The 17234-nt window shown below is 35.9% G+C and overlaps 1 protein-coding gene across 1 annotated transcript in view; it reads left to right on the top strand.

The window, feature by feature from the left end:
• Positions 1 to 17234, top strand: part of RIT2 (Ras like without CAAX 2) — a 345307-nt gene that overhangs the window by 118233 nt on the left and 209840 nt on the right. Inside the window, exon 3 of the mRNA XM_062200266.1 lies at positions 8902 to 8975. Coding sequence (XP_062056250.1) covers positions 8902 to 8975 — 74 coding nt within the window. The remainder of the gene's footprint in view (positions 1 to 8901; positions 8976 to 17234) is intronic.

The following is a 17234-nucleotide window of genomic DNA, read 5'->3' as shown; positions in this document are numbered from 1 at the left end:
CTAACAGTTTTATTTTTTTAAGGATTCATTTATTTATTTGAAAGTCAGAGTTACACAGAGAGAAGGAGAGGCAGAAGGAGAGAGAGAGAGAGGTCTTCCATCCGTTGGTTCACTACCCAATTGGCCGCCACAGCCAGAGCTACGCAGATCCAAAGCCGGGAGCCAGGAGCTTCCTCCAGGTCTCCCCAGGAGCTTCCTCCAGTCTCCCACGCGGGTGCAGGGGCCTAAGCACTTCAGCCATCTTCTATTGCTTTCCCAGGCCCCAGCAGAGAGCTGGATTGAAAATGGAGCAGCCGGGACTAGAACCGGCACCAATACAGGATGCCAGTACTGAATGCGGTGGCTTTACCCACTACGCCACAGTCCTAATCCCGACCCCCGTCCTAACAGTTTTCTAAATTTTTACAACATTTTAAACTTCAACTGTAGTATATGAACATCCTGATAGGCCCCAAAACTCACTAGTATTAATATTATCAGCTCTCTAAACTTGCCAGTCAGGTTAGGCTATAGACCACATTATTGTTTCAGTTCACTTTTTACTGATTTTTAATAAGGTTATGAAGCTTTTAGTTTATTTATCATCACCTTGAATAAACTCTTTCTTAAAAAAAACTCATGCTCTGGCTGTGCTGTAACACCTGCCTTGTGTCACTTTTTTTTTTCCAAATTTTAGCCATTCTGATAGTAAGTAATGATATTTCATGTGGTTGTACACAGTTACTAAGACTATTAGTTTTCATGTTCGTATTTGCTATTCACAAACAGTACTTGGTGAACTAGCTCTTCACGTGTTTTGATAACTTTTTGATTGGGCTACTTGATTGCTATTTGCTTTGCTGTTGAGTTTTGACAGTTCTTTATATATGTCAAATATTAATATTGTGTCATATATGTAGTTTGTGAATATTTTCTCTTTAGCTAGCCTTTTCATCCTCTTAACAGGTATTTCTTAGACCAAAGGTTTTTGTTATTTTTGACAAAGTTCAATTTTTTTTTCTTTAAAGAGTATGCTTGTATGAACTTTTCCCTAATTTCTGAAGATTTACTACTACTTTTTTTCTGAAAGTTTCATGTTTTTAAATTTTGTTTTCCAATTTGTGATCTAAGAGCAGACATTTAGCCTAACAGTTAAAGCAATGGCTAGTATACTCATGTCTTGTACCTGAATATGATTCCTGGCCCTAGTGTCTGACTCCAATTTCTTCCTATAAAACACCCTGAGAGGCAGTGTTGCTTGCTTTAGAGACTGAATTCCTGCTACCCACATGGGAAATCTGGGTTTAGTGTCTGGTTCCTGGCTTTGGCCTGTACCAATCCCTGACTACTGGGGACGCTTGAAGAGTCAACTAACAAATGGGAGCTCGCTCTCTCTCTCTCTCTCTCTCTCTCTCTCATTCTCTAAATAAATGCTAACAATTTGTTATCCATTTTATGTTAATTTTTATAAAACCTAAGACTTATCTCAAAAGTCCTGTTTTTGGCTCAATGGATGTCTAATTTTTTTCACACCACTGATTGAAAAGGTTATCTCTTCTTCACCGAATTGTTTTTGTTCCTATGTCAAAATTTAGTCAGTCTTTGGGTATGCATTTGGTACAGTGATTCAGATGATGGTTGAAATATTTCATACCTGACTTCTAATTCCAACTCCACTTCCAATTCCAGCTTCTGTTAATACAAGCCTTCGGTGACAGAATGTGATAACTCAAGTACTTAGGTCCTTGTCACTGGAATGGAAGACCTAAATTAAGTCCCAGGCTCCTAGCTTTGACCTGGCCCCAATTTAAAGACTAGAAGTATTTGGTAACTGAACCAATAGATGGAAAACTCTCTTTGTATCTGTATCTGTCTCTCTTCATCTCTTTCAAATAAAAATTAATAAGTAATGAAGATATTAAAATAAAATTTTAATGAAAATCAATATTTGTGTGAATTTGTTCCTAGATCTCTGTACTATTCCATTGATCTATGTGCCTTCACTATACCAATATCACATATTCTGAAACACTATATCCATTCAACACATCTTGAAAACAGATAAACTGACTCTTCCTATTTTATTTTTCCTCTTCAGTTATTTCAATTTTCTCTTTTCACAAAAAGTTTTAAATATGCATGTCTATACCTACCAATAGAAAGTTCTTTGAGTTTGATAGGAATTGTGTTCAATCTATATATCACTTTGAAGAAAATCTATCTTTACTACATTAAGACCTCAATCCACTGAATGGTGTTTATTCTGACATTATTTAATTTCTTTCATTAATGACTTGTCAATTTTAGCATATAAGTCTTACAGGTGTTTTATTCAACTTACACTGATAGTTTCTGTATTTTGAGCAAATTTATTCACTGATATAGTAGGTAAAACTTAAATGTTTTCTGTTTATAAGGCTGAACTTTCTTTTGTAGGGGTTTTTGCTTTCTATTTTCTCTTATCTGTACTTTGGGGTTCTCAAGTCATAGCATCTTCTAAGTCTGATATATATGAAGCACAAAGAAAACACCAGAAACTCATTACCAGGTTGTTCTTCAGGTCCTGAAATTTATAGTCAGTTTTGATCCTTCTCTCCATCTTGCAGAATCTTCCTATGATTGTTATATAAATAACACCCATGGTTGCATGTTGTACAGAAAAGAATAGGGAAAAGTACATCTATTCCATCTTCCCTGACAGAGCAGTCTTAGCATACACAGGACCTCTGCCACTAGAGGTTCTCAGATTTTATCTAGTGGCTCCATAGGGGCTCATCTCATGGGCATCCATTGTTGAAGATGAGTACTTAAATTCCTACAATAGCTCTAATGATGAATTATAAAAGTTCTCATTATTGCTGTTAAGAAATAATGTATATTTAAACACATTCCACCTGACAGAGCCCCTGGACAACAGCCTTTATGACGAATCAGTTCTTAGGATCATAGAGCCATTCTTCATGGTGATGAATGAAAATTACAGAACAAAAACGTCAGGATCAGAAGAATATCTGATTCATCCCCACCTCTCCCTCATTCCAAAAATAAGTGAGACAGAGATAAGGGACTTAAGACTTTTCTAATCAACACCTGTGGCATAGTCCTGTTGCCTCATTTTTGTTAGAAGGGAATCAGAGCATCTGATTTTTATTGATTCTTCTATCCTCTCAAGCTGAAAGAAGGAAAGGTTATCATACTGAATAAATGCCCTGAAATGTTTTCTGTAGATGACAGTGTTGAGGAACAACATCGATTTGGCTACAGCTTCAGCAAACTCTTACTCTGGCGGCTGGTCTACTTGCTTTAAAATCAATGTTATTTCTTATCAACGACTTCTCCCTCTGTTTGTCCTCGATTTGAGAAGTCACTGCCTGGTGTGGCTTTTCCATACTGGCCCTCTGCACATGTACATCTCCAGGTGGGTCTAACAGCTCCAAAGGGCATACTCCAACTTGTAGCCTTCATCGTGTCTATTGTTCGTTACAAAGGCTCCTGCAGCACAAACCACGGGCAGAGGCATTGTGCCAAGCATTCCATGTGAATGGACAACCTGCATGAAAACCATCTGGAATGTGTGTGATTGACCTACTTGGCATCGTATTTCCTAGAGCAGTAACTTTGGGCATCTCTGTGGGGGCAACAGGAGGATGCTGGCTAGTACCAACAACTCCACTAAGATCTGTTTATATGCGGAAAGAGCTCAGCTGTTGTGTAACTGAACTATTATCAAAGAGCCTCTATCTTTCACAGACATAAATATACTGCACCCAACTCTCAATGATACACATCCAGAATCTGTCTTGTAATTCTTGTAAATTTCCAGTGCTTGAACCCTTGCAGCAATCTTGCCTTCAGCTCTTGCTCCATGGTTGGAAAAGGTTTTCTTATTCACCCAGCATCATCTCAAAATCTCAGTTGAGGCCATTTTCAAAACTTCTTCTCCAGCCAGAAAGAATACATACTCTATATTTCACTGCATGTTTGGGTTCAAGGGAAAATGTTACATCAACACTCATGCAACTCATTTCTCTATCTCTGACTTTTTCAATCTTCCTCCTTCCAAACTCTTTTGTAGCCCCATTCTTTTGAGAATCAACCTCAGTTCAACACCATTTTTTCTGGGTGTCCTCTACTATCTCCCTAAAAAAGTACCTTACTAAATGCTTTTGATGCCGTGTTTATTAACTCATGATGCAATTACTTGGCCATTTTTATGTATCTCCACAAGATTTTTTTTTTTTTTTTTTTTGGACAGGCAGAGTGGACAGTGAGAGAGCAAGAGAAAGGTCTTCCTTTGCCATTGGTTCATCCTCCAATGGCCACCATGGCTGGCGCGCTGTGGCCGGTGCATCACGCTGATCCGAAGGCAGGAGCCAGGTGCTTCTCCTGCTCTCCCATGGGGTGCAGGGCCCAAGCACTTGGGCCATCCTCCACTGCACTCCCGGGCCACAGCAGAGAGTTGGCCTGGAAGAGGGGCAACCGGGACAGAATCCGTTGCCCCGACCGGGACTAGAACCCAGTGTGCCAGTGCCACAAGGTGGAGAATTAGCCTATTGAGCCGTGGCTCTGGCCTCTCCACAAGATTTTTAGTTCAATGTGTATAAACACAACCTATCTTCAAAGTGTAAACTCTGTGCCCATCAAAGTCTACAGCACCTAGTACACAGTCAAATGTGTCTTGAATTTATTACTGATGACAGTTTTAGTACATACATTAGATTTCTATCAGTATTGAGTCACCCAAGATTTAACTTCTTGTTCAAGAGAAAATTATCAGTGTCGCATGCTGGAATGTAATTTTGCTCTCTGTATACATACACAAGAACACACACAATAGTGATGATTTACTTAAGGAATCCTTTGAGAAAATTCTTTTTTTTTTAAGATTTATTTATTTATTATTTGAAAGTCAAAGTTACACAGAGAGAGAAGGAGAGGCGGAGAGAGAGGCCTTCCATCCACTGGTTCACTCCCCAGTTGGCCGCAACATCTGTAGATGGGCCGATCCAAAGCCAGGAGCCAGGGGCTTTTTCCAGGTCTCCCACGTGTGTGCAGGGGTCCAAGAGCTTGGGCCATCTTTCACTGCTTTTCCAGGCCATAGCTTAGAGCTGGGTCAAAAGTGGATCAGCTGAGTCTCAAACCAGTGCCCATACGGGATCCCAGCAGTGCAGGCGGCAGCTTTACTCACTATGCTACAGTGCTGGCCCCGAGAAAGTTCTTATAAATAGATTTTATGAGACTGTATTACTTACTGCCTTTTAAAAATGGCTAATGATTAGAGATGAATATTGACTCAAAGTTATAGAAAAATAACTTCACTTATTAATTATAAGAGTATATTTCAGATTTGAGGGCAAACCAGTAAGAATTATCCAATTATTTTAATAATAGTAATGTTTGAAAACATCTTTGAAAATTCATCAGTTTCTGATATTTTCTCTTGGAAAGTAGTTTTAAATTACTCAAATTTTGTGTTTATAAATAAATTATTGTAAAATAATTTAAGTGAATATACTTTCTGTTCAAAGGAAAGTGAAAAAGACACATCCTAAGAGAGTCAGAAGTCTCAAATTAAACATTAATATTTTGAGATTAATTTTAGGGTGAGTGATGCTGCCAAGAAAGCGGTGCCATTGTGCTTTGCTGTGCAAAGGATATAGCAGGTAGCTGCTACCACTTCTGCCTGATAAAGCTTTGTGTACATTTGGGATCTTGCTTGGAAGATAAATGAGCTCACTTCAGGGTTTGGTCTATAGGCAGATTGAAATTCAGGGGGTATTTTTATGCATTCAAGCCAGTATTTCCGACAGTACATTTCTGTGTGGGTGGTCTCAAAGGGAGTAGATGAATGGAAACAGAAAGAAAGATTGTTTATAGGGAGGAAATGAAAGGCATTAGTTTCTATGGAGGACAAGCAGGTGACCTAGATTCCCCAAACTGGAATGTGTACTCTGATGGACACTGTTTAAAAGACAGAAAGAAAAAAAAAAATGTTTGATAGGAGCCCTGGCTTTAGTTTCCAGCCAATTCGCATCAAGTCTCTTTGAAGAGGATTGCTGATCCCAAGAGAAGCTTTTATTTGATATACGTTTCATGTGCTGGGTTTATGTAGGGCTCAGATAATCACACAGGAAAGTTCTCACCGAGATTGCTTAGTCTATCCCTCGCCGTGGCATGCTGTTCTTTGGACCTTTGAGTTTAAACAAACAAACATGAAATCTGAACGATTCACTTGTGATCCTCAGGTCGTTGATCCCTTTCTAGAAAACTGTTCTTATTTTCTTGTGAAATTGAAAAGCAACTTGAGGCAATTCTGTAACATTCCTTTGTTTTGAAAGGAAGATGAGTGAATGTGATGTACAAAGAGTAGTGGATTAGAAAACAGAAGTAGTGTATGATAGACCATGTGTTTATACGATGACTTCCAACATGACTGTAAAAGTTCGTTGATAGTAGAGAACAGAATTGCATGTGTGCATGTGTGTGTATGTCTTCCTATTTGCAGCAACTAGCAAAAATCTGGTTTGTGGATGGTGTTCAGCACTATGCACTGAAAAAGTTACTCTTGTGGTTCATCATTACGGCTTTCTAAATCAAAGCATTCTGAAAGCCATCTCAAAACCAGCACTATGAATAACTAATGAATTCTGTCAAAATGCAATGATGTTCTAAAAGCTTTTAGTAGTTTTAATTTGCTTGTCGCTTATAATGTAAGTGGTGGATAGGGGTTTGTGAGTCACAGCTTCAGCATGTTCAACTGTGTTTGACATATAATGTGGATCATAGATAGCTGATCAGGCTGAAATATGTAGTAGAGATGGTACGCATAGCCACATATGTGGATATAATGAAAGAGATGTTGAGAGCCTTGTCCAGAACCTCAAATACAGAAATGCCTACAGATTCTCTTAAATCAATGATTCACAGACAAGGCAAAGTCAATATTTTACAAACAGAACTTGTGGTTATCTTTCTTTTTTCTCTCTTAGAAAATGTCATGACTACCTCCTCAATTGCATAAGTCAAACACCTGAGAGCTTTTATTGTAATTTCTTTTTTCTTTGTTGTTTCCACATGTAATTAATCATTAAATATTATAGTTTGTACTTGAGGTTGGTGGGCCTTCCACTGAGGACTTGAGCATGTATAGAATGTTAATCAGTGGAAATAGCTGATTTTTACTCATCTTCAATGCTCATCAACTTACCCTGAATGTTTGTAGATTTTTTTTCTTGTTCCCTTTTTCCCTTCCTTCCTTCCTTATTAACTGCCCTGTGCTGAGTCTTATCCATAGCTGACTGTTAGTTGTTTCTCTTCAAGATCACTGATGTTAATGAATGTTCAATATCCTAAGTGCTTTCCTAATAGAAACCACTTAAAATTTGGACTGGAGAAGCCCTGTAAAATTTTTTTGATTAAATTTTCACATTAATTGGTACATTTCAAGAGCCAGTGTTTTTCTTGGCTTCTAATATTTTTTCAGTCTCATGTTAATATGAACCTCTTCAATGATTTTAGTTACTGTTTATACTTTTTATTATTAAAGGGAAGAAAATTCAATCTTTAAAAATTATAGTAGTTCTTTTTTAGTTAACTAATAGTAAACAAAAGGAAAATAATTTCAAAAATGTCTATCAGAATTAAAAATACTTAAAATATTAGAAATGAACTAGTAAGATATATACATAAAATGTGTAAAATATTTCTAATGGAAAGTAAGCAAGACATTAGAAATGGAGGCATACCATGTTTATCACTTAAAAATTCAGTATTATGAAAATAATATATTATCACCATAATTCTAATAAGCCTTTCTGTAGAAATTAGCAAGTAAATTCTAAAGCTTAGTAGTACAAGAATAAATGAGATTAATTTTTCCTTAAAAGTTTGGTAGTATTCAGTAATTAATTCACTAAGTCCTAGACTTTTCTTTTTTGGGGTGCTCTTTATTACTAATGCAATCTCAGTCCTGGTTATTTTTCTGTTCAGATTTTCTATGTCTTTTTGCCATATTTTTGGTAAATTATATTGAAATGTAATGCAATATTTTTAATTTAAAAACTCTTAATTATAAAATACACATTGCATAAAATGTTTCATTTTAACTATTTATAAATATACAATCCAGTAGTATTAATTACATTAAAATTGTTATGCAGTAAACCTCCAGAATTCTTTTATCTTGCAAAACTAAAACTTCAGATCCATTAAACAATAACTCTCCTTTCCCCTCCACTCAGATCCTAGCAGCCACCATTCTACATCCTGTTTCTATGGTTATTATTCTAAGTACCTCATGCAAGTGGAATCACATTGTATATGGCTTTTCATGGCTGGTCTATTTTACTTAGTATCATGTCTTCAAGGCTCCTCCATGTTGTAGCATGCATCAGAATTTCCATCCTTTTTATGGCTGAGTAAGATTTTCTTGTATGCATAAATCATATTAGCCACTTATCTATCAATGAAACATTTTAGTTGCTTCTACATTTGGCTATCTATCTATCTATCTATCTATCTATATTCCCAGTTGCCATTGCCAGGACTTCCAGCAGTGTGTTTAAACCAAAGTGGTAAAAATGTCTTGTTTATGATCTTTTAGGAAAAACTGTCAGTCTTTTACCATTATGATGCTGAGATGCCATTGTGTAATGCATGAGAACTAATTTTTTATGCATCATTCTCCAGGACACCTCAGATCATGAAATTCTGCCAATAAAGGAGAAATTTACCTAACTGGTTAATCAATAACTCTTCCTATATTTCCTTGAGTAATATCTTTCTCAAAGTAATTTACCTGAATAACACATTTGATTACTTTACTTAGTAACATTTAAAAATCCTTCTCTGTTATAATATCTAAAGCAATTACACCGTGCCATTGAATATATTTAAATGTAAAACTTGTCTTCTGTTTTGCAGAAGATGCTTATAAGACCCAGGTCAGGATTGACAATGAACCAGCTTACTTGGACATCTTGGACACCGCTGGACAGGTAGGCAATATTCGTAAAACTCTCCAATCTCTGAGACTAGTTTACACTTTAACTTCAAATTAAATTCCTTTGCCATAGAATAGAGGGTGAGTTTGTTCAAACAGAAGAACAAATTTTTAACAATGATTAGAAAATAAATATGAAAAGGATTGGCATGAAAATCTGCCTCATAACTCATGGCCAACCAGAACATTTCAAAATTCATCCAATTTTCTAAATATAAAAGCTTACATGTTGTGGGATATTATCAACAAAACTATAAAACTAATAAAACAGTTTATCATCTTTCTCCAGGTGTGCATAAAACTTGATCCTACATGCTAATTTGATAATGATTTTATTGGAGAATTTTAGGTGAAAATAGAAAGGGAGATTTCTTAGCAAATATGTTCATGAAAACAAGACTTGGGAGACAGTTCAATGGGATGAGTAGCAAAGCAGATTTAGCCTGAACTAGTGAATTAGTTTGCAGTTCTTTAGAGGAGACAATGAGGAGAAGAGGAAAAAGAATAAAAGGAGGAAGAAGAAAAGCAGAAATAATAAATTTGATATAAAATATAGAACTAAATACTACATAAAATTACAGGTAAAATGTGAAGAACAGTATGAGTTAAATGACATCACAAAGTTCTTATATTTTGTAAAAGGTGAATTTTTTTAACATCATACTTTTAAAACTTTCATGTTGCATCATAAGCATATATTAAATGCTAGATATATGCCATATAACTTAAAAAAAGCAAAGGAAAAATAAACAAAAAAATCTACAATATAAGACAGAAAATAAAGAAGAAAAGAAGCAAAAAGCAAAGAAATTTATATATTTAAATATAAATAAGTGGAGTGTAAAAAATCATGAAAAATGCATATTTTGAAAAAACTGCATGGGTTTTTCAAAATTTTTGCCAAAATATTATATTTTAATTACATTTTCCATGTTTTTAAAGTATGCTCATATATCAGATATAGTGAATGAAATGGATTTATCTCTCAAGCAAAAATAATCAGCTGTGACATTTAATATAAAATAAATCTAATATGTATTTGGTTTAAAAAAGGCAGTTTAATAGTATAGTACAGTAGTGGATTAAAGATTAAAAATATATATGCAAAAAGTAAACAAATCTAGAGTTGGTATAGCTGTATTAATATCAACAAAAATAGATTTAATGCAAAAACTTTATTAAGGAATAAAAGTGCTAGCTAGCACTGAAAAACCTCATGACAATGTTTTAAATTTCTAATCTGTAAAATTCAATTCAAGTAGAAAATATCATAAGGAAAAATTATAAATCAAAAAAATAAATTATGGGTAGTTTTAATACACCTCTATCAGTAAGCAGTAGATCAAAAAGTACCAGAACAAGCATTTGAATAGTGATTAAGATGTTGATTGAGAGACAGATATCTCAGAGTGCTTGGGTTCCAGTTCCAGCTTCACTCCTGATCCCAGCTTCCAGCTAATGTGTGAGTCCTTGCCACTGACTTTTCTCCAGCTCCTGTTACACACAGAGGCTAGCTACTTTAACATTTCCCCTCAAGAGAAGTAACCCATAATCTTATGGAGGTAGAATGGGTGAAGGCCTATCTTCTGTATTTTCTTAAAGCAGGCATGTAAGCAGAGAGCTGGTTATGTGCATTCTTCTCTTGCTGTCTGTCCTATTGCTGTTTGAGAATAGCCTGGGAAAATGTCATCCTGTACTGTCTTAAGACTTGGTCAACTCATTCGATGGGAAAGGCTGGAAGCCCTGACTTACAGCCATCTGGAACTGGATGGCTTTTATTCTGTTAAAGAGAAAATTAATTAGTGTATTAATGACACATTGTATAAAACAAATCAGTAAGTGTATGGAATCTACAGGGCTAAGGAGAAACAACAACAAGGATTTCCATCACCCAATGCTTGGCCAAAAATTCCAACCCTGCTTTGCCTGATTCTGTAGATATCTAGTTTCATCCAAGAAATGTTGAATATGATTTTGTACCTGTTCAATTTGAGTGACCCCAAAACAACATTCTTAAAGCTTGTCACAAATACATCCTTGGTCAACAACGTGTCTAAAGGCCTGCTTATTTTGAAGGACTGGGCTTGACCACCCTCACGAGGGGTCCTTGGTCAAGGCACACTTTAACTGGGCAAAGGCTGTGATCTGCTCTCCCCACCCCCCCCAAAGGAGGAGGCCTTTTTTTGACTTGCTCTTGAGAGCCTGATACAGGAGCTTTGCAATTTCCTGTACCTAGATAGCTATTACCTCTCAAAAAATTCCAGAGCTAGTTCAAAGATGTAGATGTAGGAATTTGCTGTATAGATGACTCTAGGCATTCTTTTCACATACAGAGTGTTTTTCTTTAAATTAATTACTAATCTAATTGCCAAGAATTTGATTTCTAGAAAATTGATTATTTGGTGGACACAAAATTTTATGTTTTGGCTTAGAATGTGATACATTCCTATAGGTTAAGCAAATGGTTACCTCTTGGGGAAAAAGGGGAGGACATGGGAAAGGGGAAAGACATAAAGTACATATTATACATGTAATCATTTATTTTTATAAAAAATCTGATTAAATGTGAGGAAGTATTAAAAGTTGAAAACCTTGTTTATAGATATAACAGTCTTTATCATATTATTTTACTTTGTACTTAAAAATAGTAATTTTCTAAGATTTACTTGTTTATTTAAAAGTCACAGCTACAGAGAGAGAAAGGGAGAGAGGGAGAGAGACAGACACACACACACACACAGAGAGAGAGAGAGAGAGAGAGAGAGAGAGAGAGACAGAGAGATTGGGAACAGAAGGTAATCTTTGGTCCCTATGGAGCAGATGTAAATAAAGGAGCAAAACCCCTTCACCCAAGTCTGATGTAACTCTGCTTCAGGAATCACACAGACTTGTAAATTAGGAAAATCATGAATATTAGTGTCTTCAAGACATTGAGTTTGATGTGATTTGTCATACAGTGCCATTATAATAATAACTGATCAATATAGCATATTAATAGAAAAATTTTAGCTCAGTGTAGCTGGAGATGGAGAATATTACCTGTTTGTGGATAAAATAGTTGTGATGGGAGTTAAATCAGAGATTCTATGTTTTAATAATACTGAGAAACATGCAAACACATAATTAAAAAGATAAAGCTATTAATTTTGTATACCATCAAATATTTTTCTAAGCAAGTATCAACTGCAGCCAAACATAGCCAGGAATACATAAGGCTAAACAGATGGTGATGTGTTGGCTTCCAAACTATTATTAATCCTGCACATGCAGGAGGTGGTCTATACAGTTGATTTAACAGAACTTATGTCCCTGTGGGGGATAAGGAGAAAACTACTGAAATATTTTAAACAATGTCAACATGTTCTCTTTTGATATTATTAATTTTTAACATTTGTTAAAAGTTTTTATCTTCACAACAAACCCAGGGGGTAGGTGAAAAAGTTATTACTGATGTCACCACCTAGCCTTTGAGTAAAATGTTATCTGAATAAATGAAGTGACTCCTGTAGGCAAATTAGGAAGCCATGTTCCAGTGTACTTCCCATTTGTGCTTTGATGGCAGAAAATGTGTTCTCTCTGCTTTATACATTGCAATGCTCGTAGCTAACACACCTGTAGTAAAAATTGGATTAACAAAGGAAGGCAGAAGAAATTTATTTAACCAAGGTTTTACATGATATTAGGGCTTCCAAAATGAAGACTCAAAGGTCCAGAGAAAATTATATTTATATATGGAGATTTGTTGAAGAATGAGCAGTCATGATGAGTATAATTGAACAAAATATGAGGATAATCTAATGGCATTAAACAGAGAAGCTTAACAAGGCCTGTTTGGGGAGATTCTCTTAGGCCTCTCTGCCACATTCGTTCACACTAGGTGAAGCTCAGGACACATGTCACATAAGAATGTTTCAAAGACAGGGGTAGGCACAAGTCAGTGACAATTTTTAGCCTTTGCATGTTTCTCAATTTTCAAGGTATAATATTTAGGAGTAGTTAAGTTGTACATCCCATCATGTTACACACATGCCCTTGAGGTGTACCACAAGGTACACAAGGTGTAGTCCCATGGAAGAAATGATGGATATCACCAAGTCACAATTCAGAAATGACTTCAACCCTTGTTCTTTTTGTTTTCAATTATTTTTCCAAAACTCGACTCTCTTGTCCAATGTTTATCAAGCCCATGTTTGACCTCTTTCACTGATAAGGAAATTCTTTTTTTGGGAGCAGAGAGCCTGTGGAAATCTTAACAACTAGAAATAATTTCCTTGTAATAGCTGAAAGTTTCCTTTCTATAATTTCCACATATTTCTCTCAGATTCTATCCATTGGAAAATATTTCTGGGTCTGGTATTGTAGTACAACAGGTTAAGCCACCACCAGCAAAAACAGTATGACTTATGAACACAGGTTCAAGTCCTTCTGCCTTATTTGCAATCCAGTTTCCTGTTAATGTACTTGGGAAAGCACCAGGCATCCCAAGTGGTTGAGCCTCTGCCACCCACGTGGGACTTTTGAATGGAATTCCAAGCTCCTGGCTTCAGTTTCACTCAGTCCCAGCCATTGCATCCTTGTGGATATTAAAGCAGTGCCTGAAAAATTCTCTCCCTATCTATCTATCTCCAATCTACCTATCTATATATCCATCTGTCTCTCAGTCTTTCCCTCCCTCTTTACAATTCTACTTTTCAAATAAATAAAATAAATATTTAAGAAAACTATTATATTATTCATTTTGTAATAGGAATGTGTAAGGCTCATACAAGCTAAGTCACTTCTTTAAGGCAGTATAGCCAAGCTCTTGAGCCATTTGTGACTAGAATCCATCACATTATCACTCAAGTTCTTTATTATTTCATTTCTCTATGGAATTCGTTGGTATGTAGCAAGGACCACGCTAGGTCAAGGAAATGTAAAATAGGTTAAAGTTGAGTATCTTCCCTCAAAACACTTGAGGTTTATGGCAGGGGAGAGGGAAGGCATTAAATTAATATTTATACCAAACTGTGGAAAGAACTATAGTGGAAATAAAAAAAATTATGATGATGGATTATCTTCAATTCCTGAAATCTCTAAATCAAAAGTTAAAAAAAGAACATACTCATAAATTGTAACTGAAAATGTTTGTTTTGGTGCAAAACATTCTGAAATCTATGCACAGTATCCTCATAATATACACTTCTTTGAACTTTTTGAAGACCTCCTGTATAATAATATGCATGTTTAAGTGAAATTATAACAAAATACACCATCATCCTTTGATATTCATGAAAGATTGGGTCTAGGACACCTCACAGAACAAAATTCTAGAATGCTCAAGTCCTTTTTATAAAACACTATAGTGTTTGAATATAAACTATGCCCATCCTCCCAGATACATTAAATAATCTCTAGGTTACATCTAATACCTAATATAGTAAAAATGCAACTTATATATTTATTTTACTCTACTGTTTAGAGAATGATGACAAGGGAAAAAAATCTATTTTAGTGTTTATGCAATCATCACAGTCCTAACTACATAGTTCTATACATGAATGAGACCTGAATGAATGTTTAATAACATGTGTTGGAGAGACTCCTCAGTCTCTGTGAAAAGACAGGAGGCCACAGCAGGTTTTGCTTGTGCATCACCTTACTTGCATGTTTTCAGCATAGTGGTCAATGTGTGGCAAATTCAAGTTTTGCTCTTTGGAACATTTTAGAATTTTTTTCCTAACATCCTCAATCCACAGTGATTTACATTGTGGATGGGGAAGTCATGCATAAGAAAGGCCAACTGTATTTAATTAATTCAATTTAATTATAAATGTATTGAATGTTCCTTCTTATTAGAAATAATAAAAGTAATTCTCCACCAAATATCAGTGATTCATTTTTACATATGGTAATGTACCCAGGCACTGAAACGTCCTAGACCTAGGCATTACCCCAGCCAGCCATCACTGGAATAAAATCATTCTTGAACAATGAGAAACACAGTTGTGATGTGGTATTGGTTTTATTCCTTAATCAGCTCTGTAGCTAAAGCAAGTCCCATGGCCAATCTGAAGCTGATATACTCATCTACGGAATCAGAGCACAAGACCAATCTCTAAGGTGTCATCAATATTTAAAACCTTGATTTTCAAAATTAACTACTAGTCTGGTTTTTATTTAATTCTTCGTTGAAGGTTTTAGTTGCTCTTTTGCCATGATCCATTTTTCCAAATTTGTGGATTATATTTACAATGGTTCCGGGCATAACCACATATTCAGAAATCATCTCATTTCACAGAAGTTTACAGATTTTTAAAGGTCTATGATAACAAAACTTGGTCTAGAATTGTTCTCCAACAGGATGAAAAGTCCTGAGAAAATCAAGAGATACTAATAGAGGGATGTTTAGTATAGCTCCCCACTCATTATATCCTGGTGTCAATGCACATAACCCACCTCTTCAATAAGTATTTACAGCATTTTGATGGTTTTGGCTATTTGATAGGGGCTAATGACTTTACTGAGCAATCTCACATCAAAATTAAATCACATAAGGCAGACTCTAAGAAAGCCAAGAGTTTTCTTCAGTTGCAGGCATTATCAACTGGGTACTAAGGAAGCATTGAGGTTTCTGCTTTCCTGCTATCCTTTCAAACTCCCACACTGTGGTTTAGCTAATATCAGAGTCTAACATAGCTCTCACAAAACAGGTTTTAAAGCAAAATTTCCTTTCATGCATTTCTCAAGTAATAACATGCAGTATCACGTAGTCCTATGAAAGGAAGATATATTTTAATATTTATTTATTTAATTACTTGAGAGGCATGGAGACAGACTCAGAGAGACAGACAGAATGAGGTCTCCCATCTGCTGCGTGCTATAATAAGGGATGAGTCAGACTGAAGCCAGGAACCTGGAACTCAATCTGGGTCTCCCAAGTGGTGGCAGGGACCCAACTATTCATCCATCATTTGCTGGCTCCAATGGCGAACATTAGCAGGAATTGAGAACAGAGCCAAGACTCAAATACAGGCACTCCAATATGAGATGTGGGCATCAAAGCAAATTAACCAGTAGGCCAAAAGCCCATCCTAGAAGTAAGATGTATTTTGCCTGCACTGTGGCATAGCAGGTAAAGCCACTGCCTGCTATGTTGGCATCCCATATGGGTACTGGTTCCAGTCCCAGCAACTCCACTTCTGATCCAGCTCTCTGCTACGGCCTGGGAAAGCTACAGAAAGTAGCTGAAGTCCTTGGGCCTCTACACTTGTGTGGGAGACCTGGAAGAAGCTCCTGGCTCCTGGCTTCAGATTGGCTTAGTTCTGGCCATTGCAGCCATTTAGGGAGTGAACCAGTGGGTAGAAGTCCTCTCTCTGTGCCTCTCTATAACAATGCCTTTCAAATAAATAAATCTTTTTTTTTTTAAAAAGATATATTTTAAGAAAGTTTTGTAAATCCAGAAATAAGAGTTTATCTGAAGATCTTGACATATACTCAGAAATATATGAATATGAGAAAAAAGTAAAAGCATTTTTTTAAAAAAAAAGTTTCTATGGGAGGCATTTATCCAAAGATTAAAGATGTTTATTAAGGCATCATGCACTGCACTAGTGTCTAAGGGTAATGCCTGGCTCTTTTTTTGACTCCTGTTTCCTGCTGATGCAAAACCTAAGAGATACCAGCAATAGTTCCAATATTTGATATGTTGGCATCCACCTGGATACCTGGATTCAATTCCCAGCTTCAAGATTAGTCTTATCCCAGCACTAGCCATTGTAGGCATTTGGGGAGTGAATAAGTAGATGAGTGTTCTCTTTTTTCTGTCTATTTCTCCTTCTCTCAATCTGTCAAATTAATTAACTAATTAAAAGTAAACTTTATAAAGAATTTTTAAATATATATCCATATGGTAAACTTCAAACTGATATTGTATGTGTTGCTATTAAGAGATTCAACAACAATAACAAAAGGAGATTCAACAAAGACCAATCTGAATGTAAGAGAAAGCACCTTCATAACCAGGTTCATGTCCTGAATTGAAAAAAATTTATCATAACCTTTGATTTTAGGAAAATAGGCCAAGGTCTTGGTGACCCATGGAGATAGATCTGAGATGATTGAAAAAAATTATTAAAATCTCTGCAAACAGGATAACTATGAATCCTGCCTGTTCCAGAACATTCCTGCTGGAGAGCTATGACTGCTTGCTAATTCTTTTAGCATTGACTTCAACTCAGAAGTGCTTTAGTTGAAATATGTTACATAGTCTTCC

The sequence above is a fragment of the Lepus europaeus genome, chromosome 9, assembly GCF_033115175.1.
Source record: "Lepus europaeus isolate LE1 chromosome 9, mLepTim1.pri, whole genome shotgun sequence".
NCBI lineage: Eukaryota > Metazoa > Chordata > Mammalia > Lagomorpha > Leporidae > Lepus > Lepus europaeus.
Note: the sequence above shows the minus strand (reverse complement) of the source record. Positions and strands in the feature narration are given on the sequence as shown.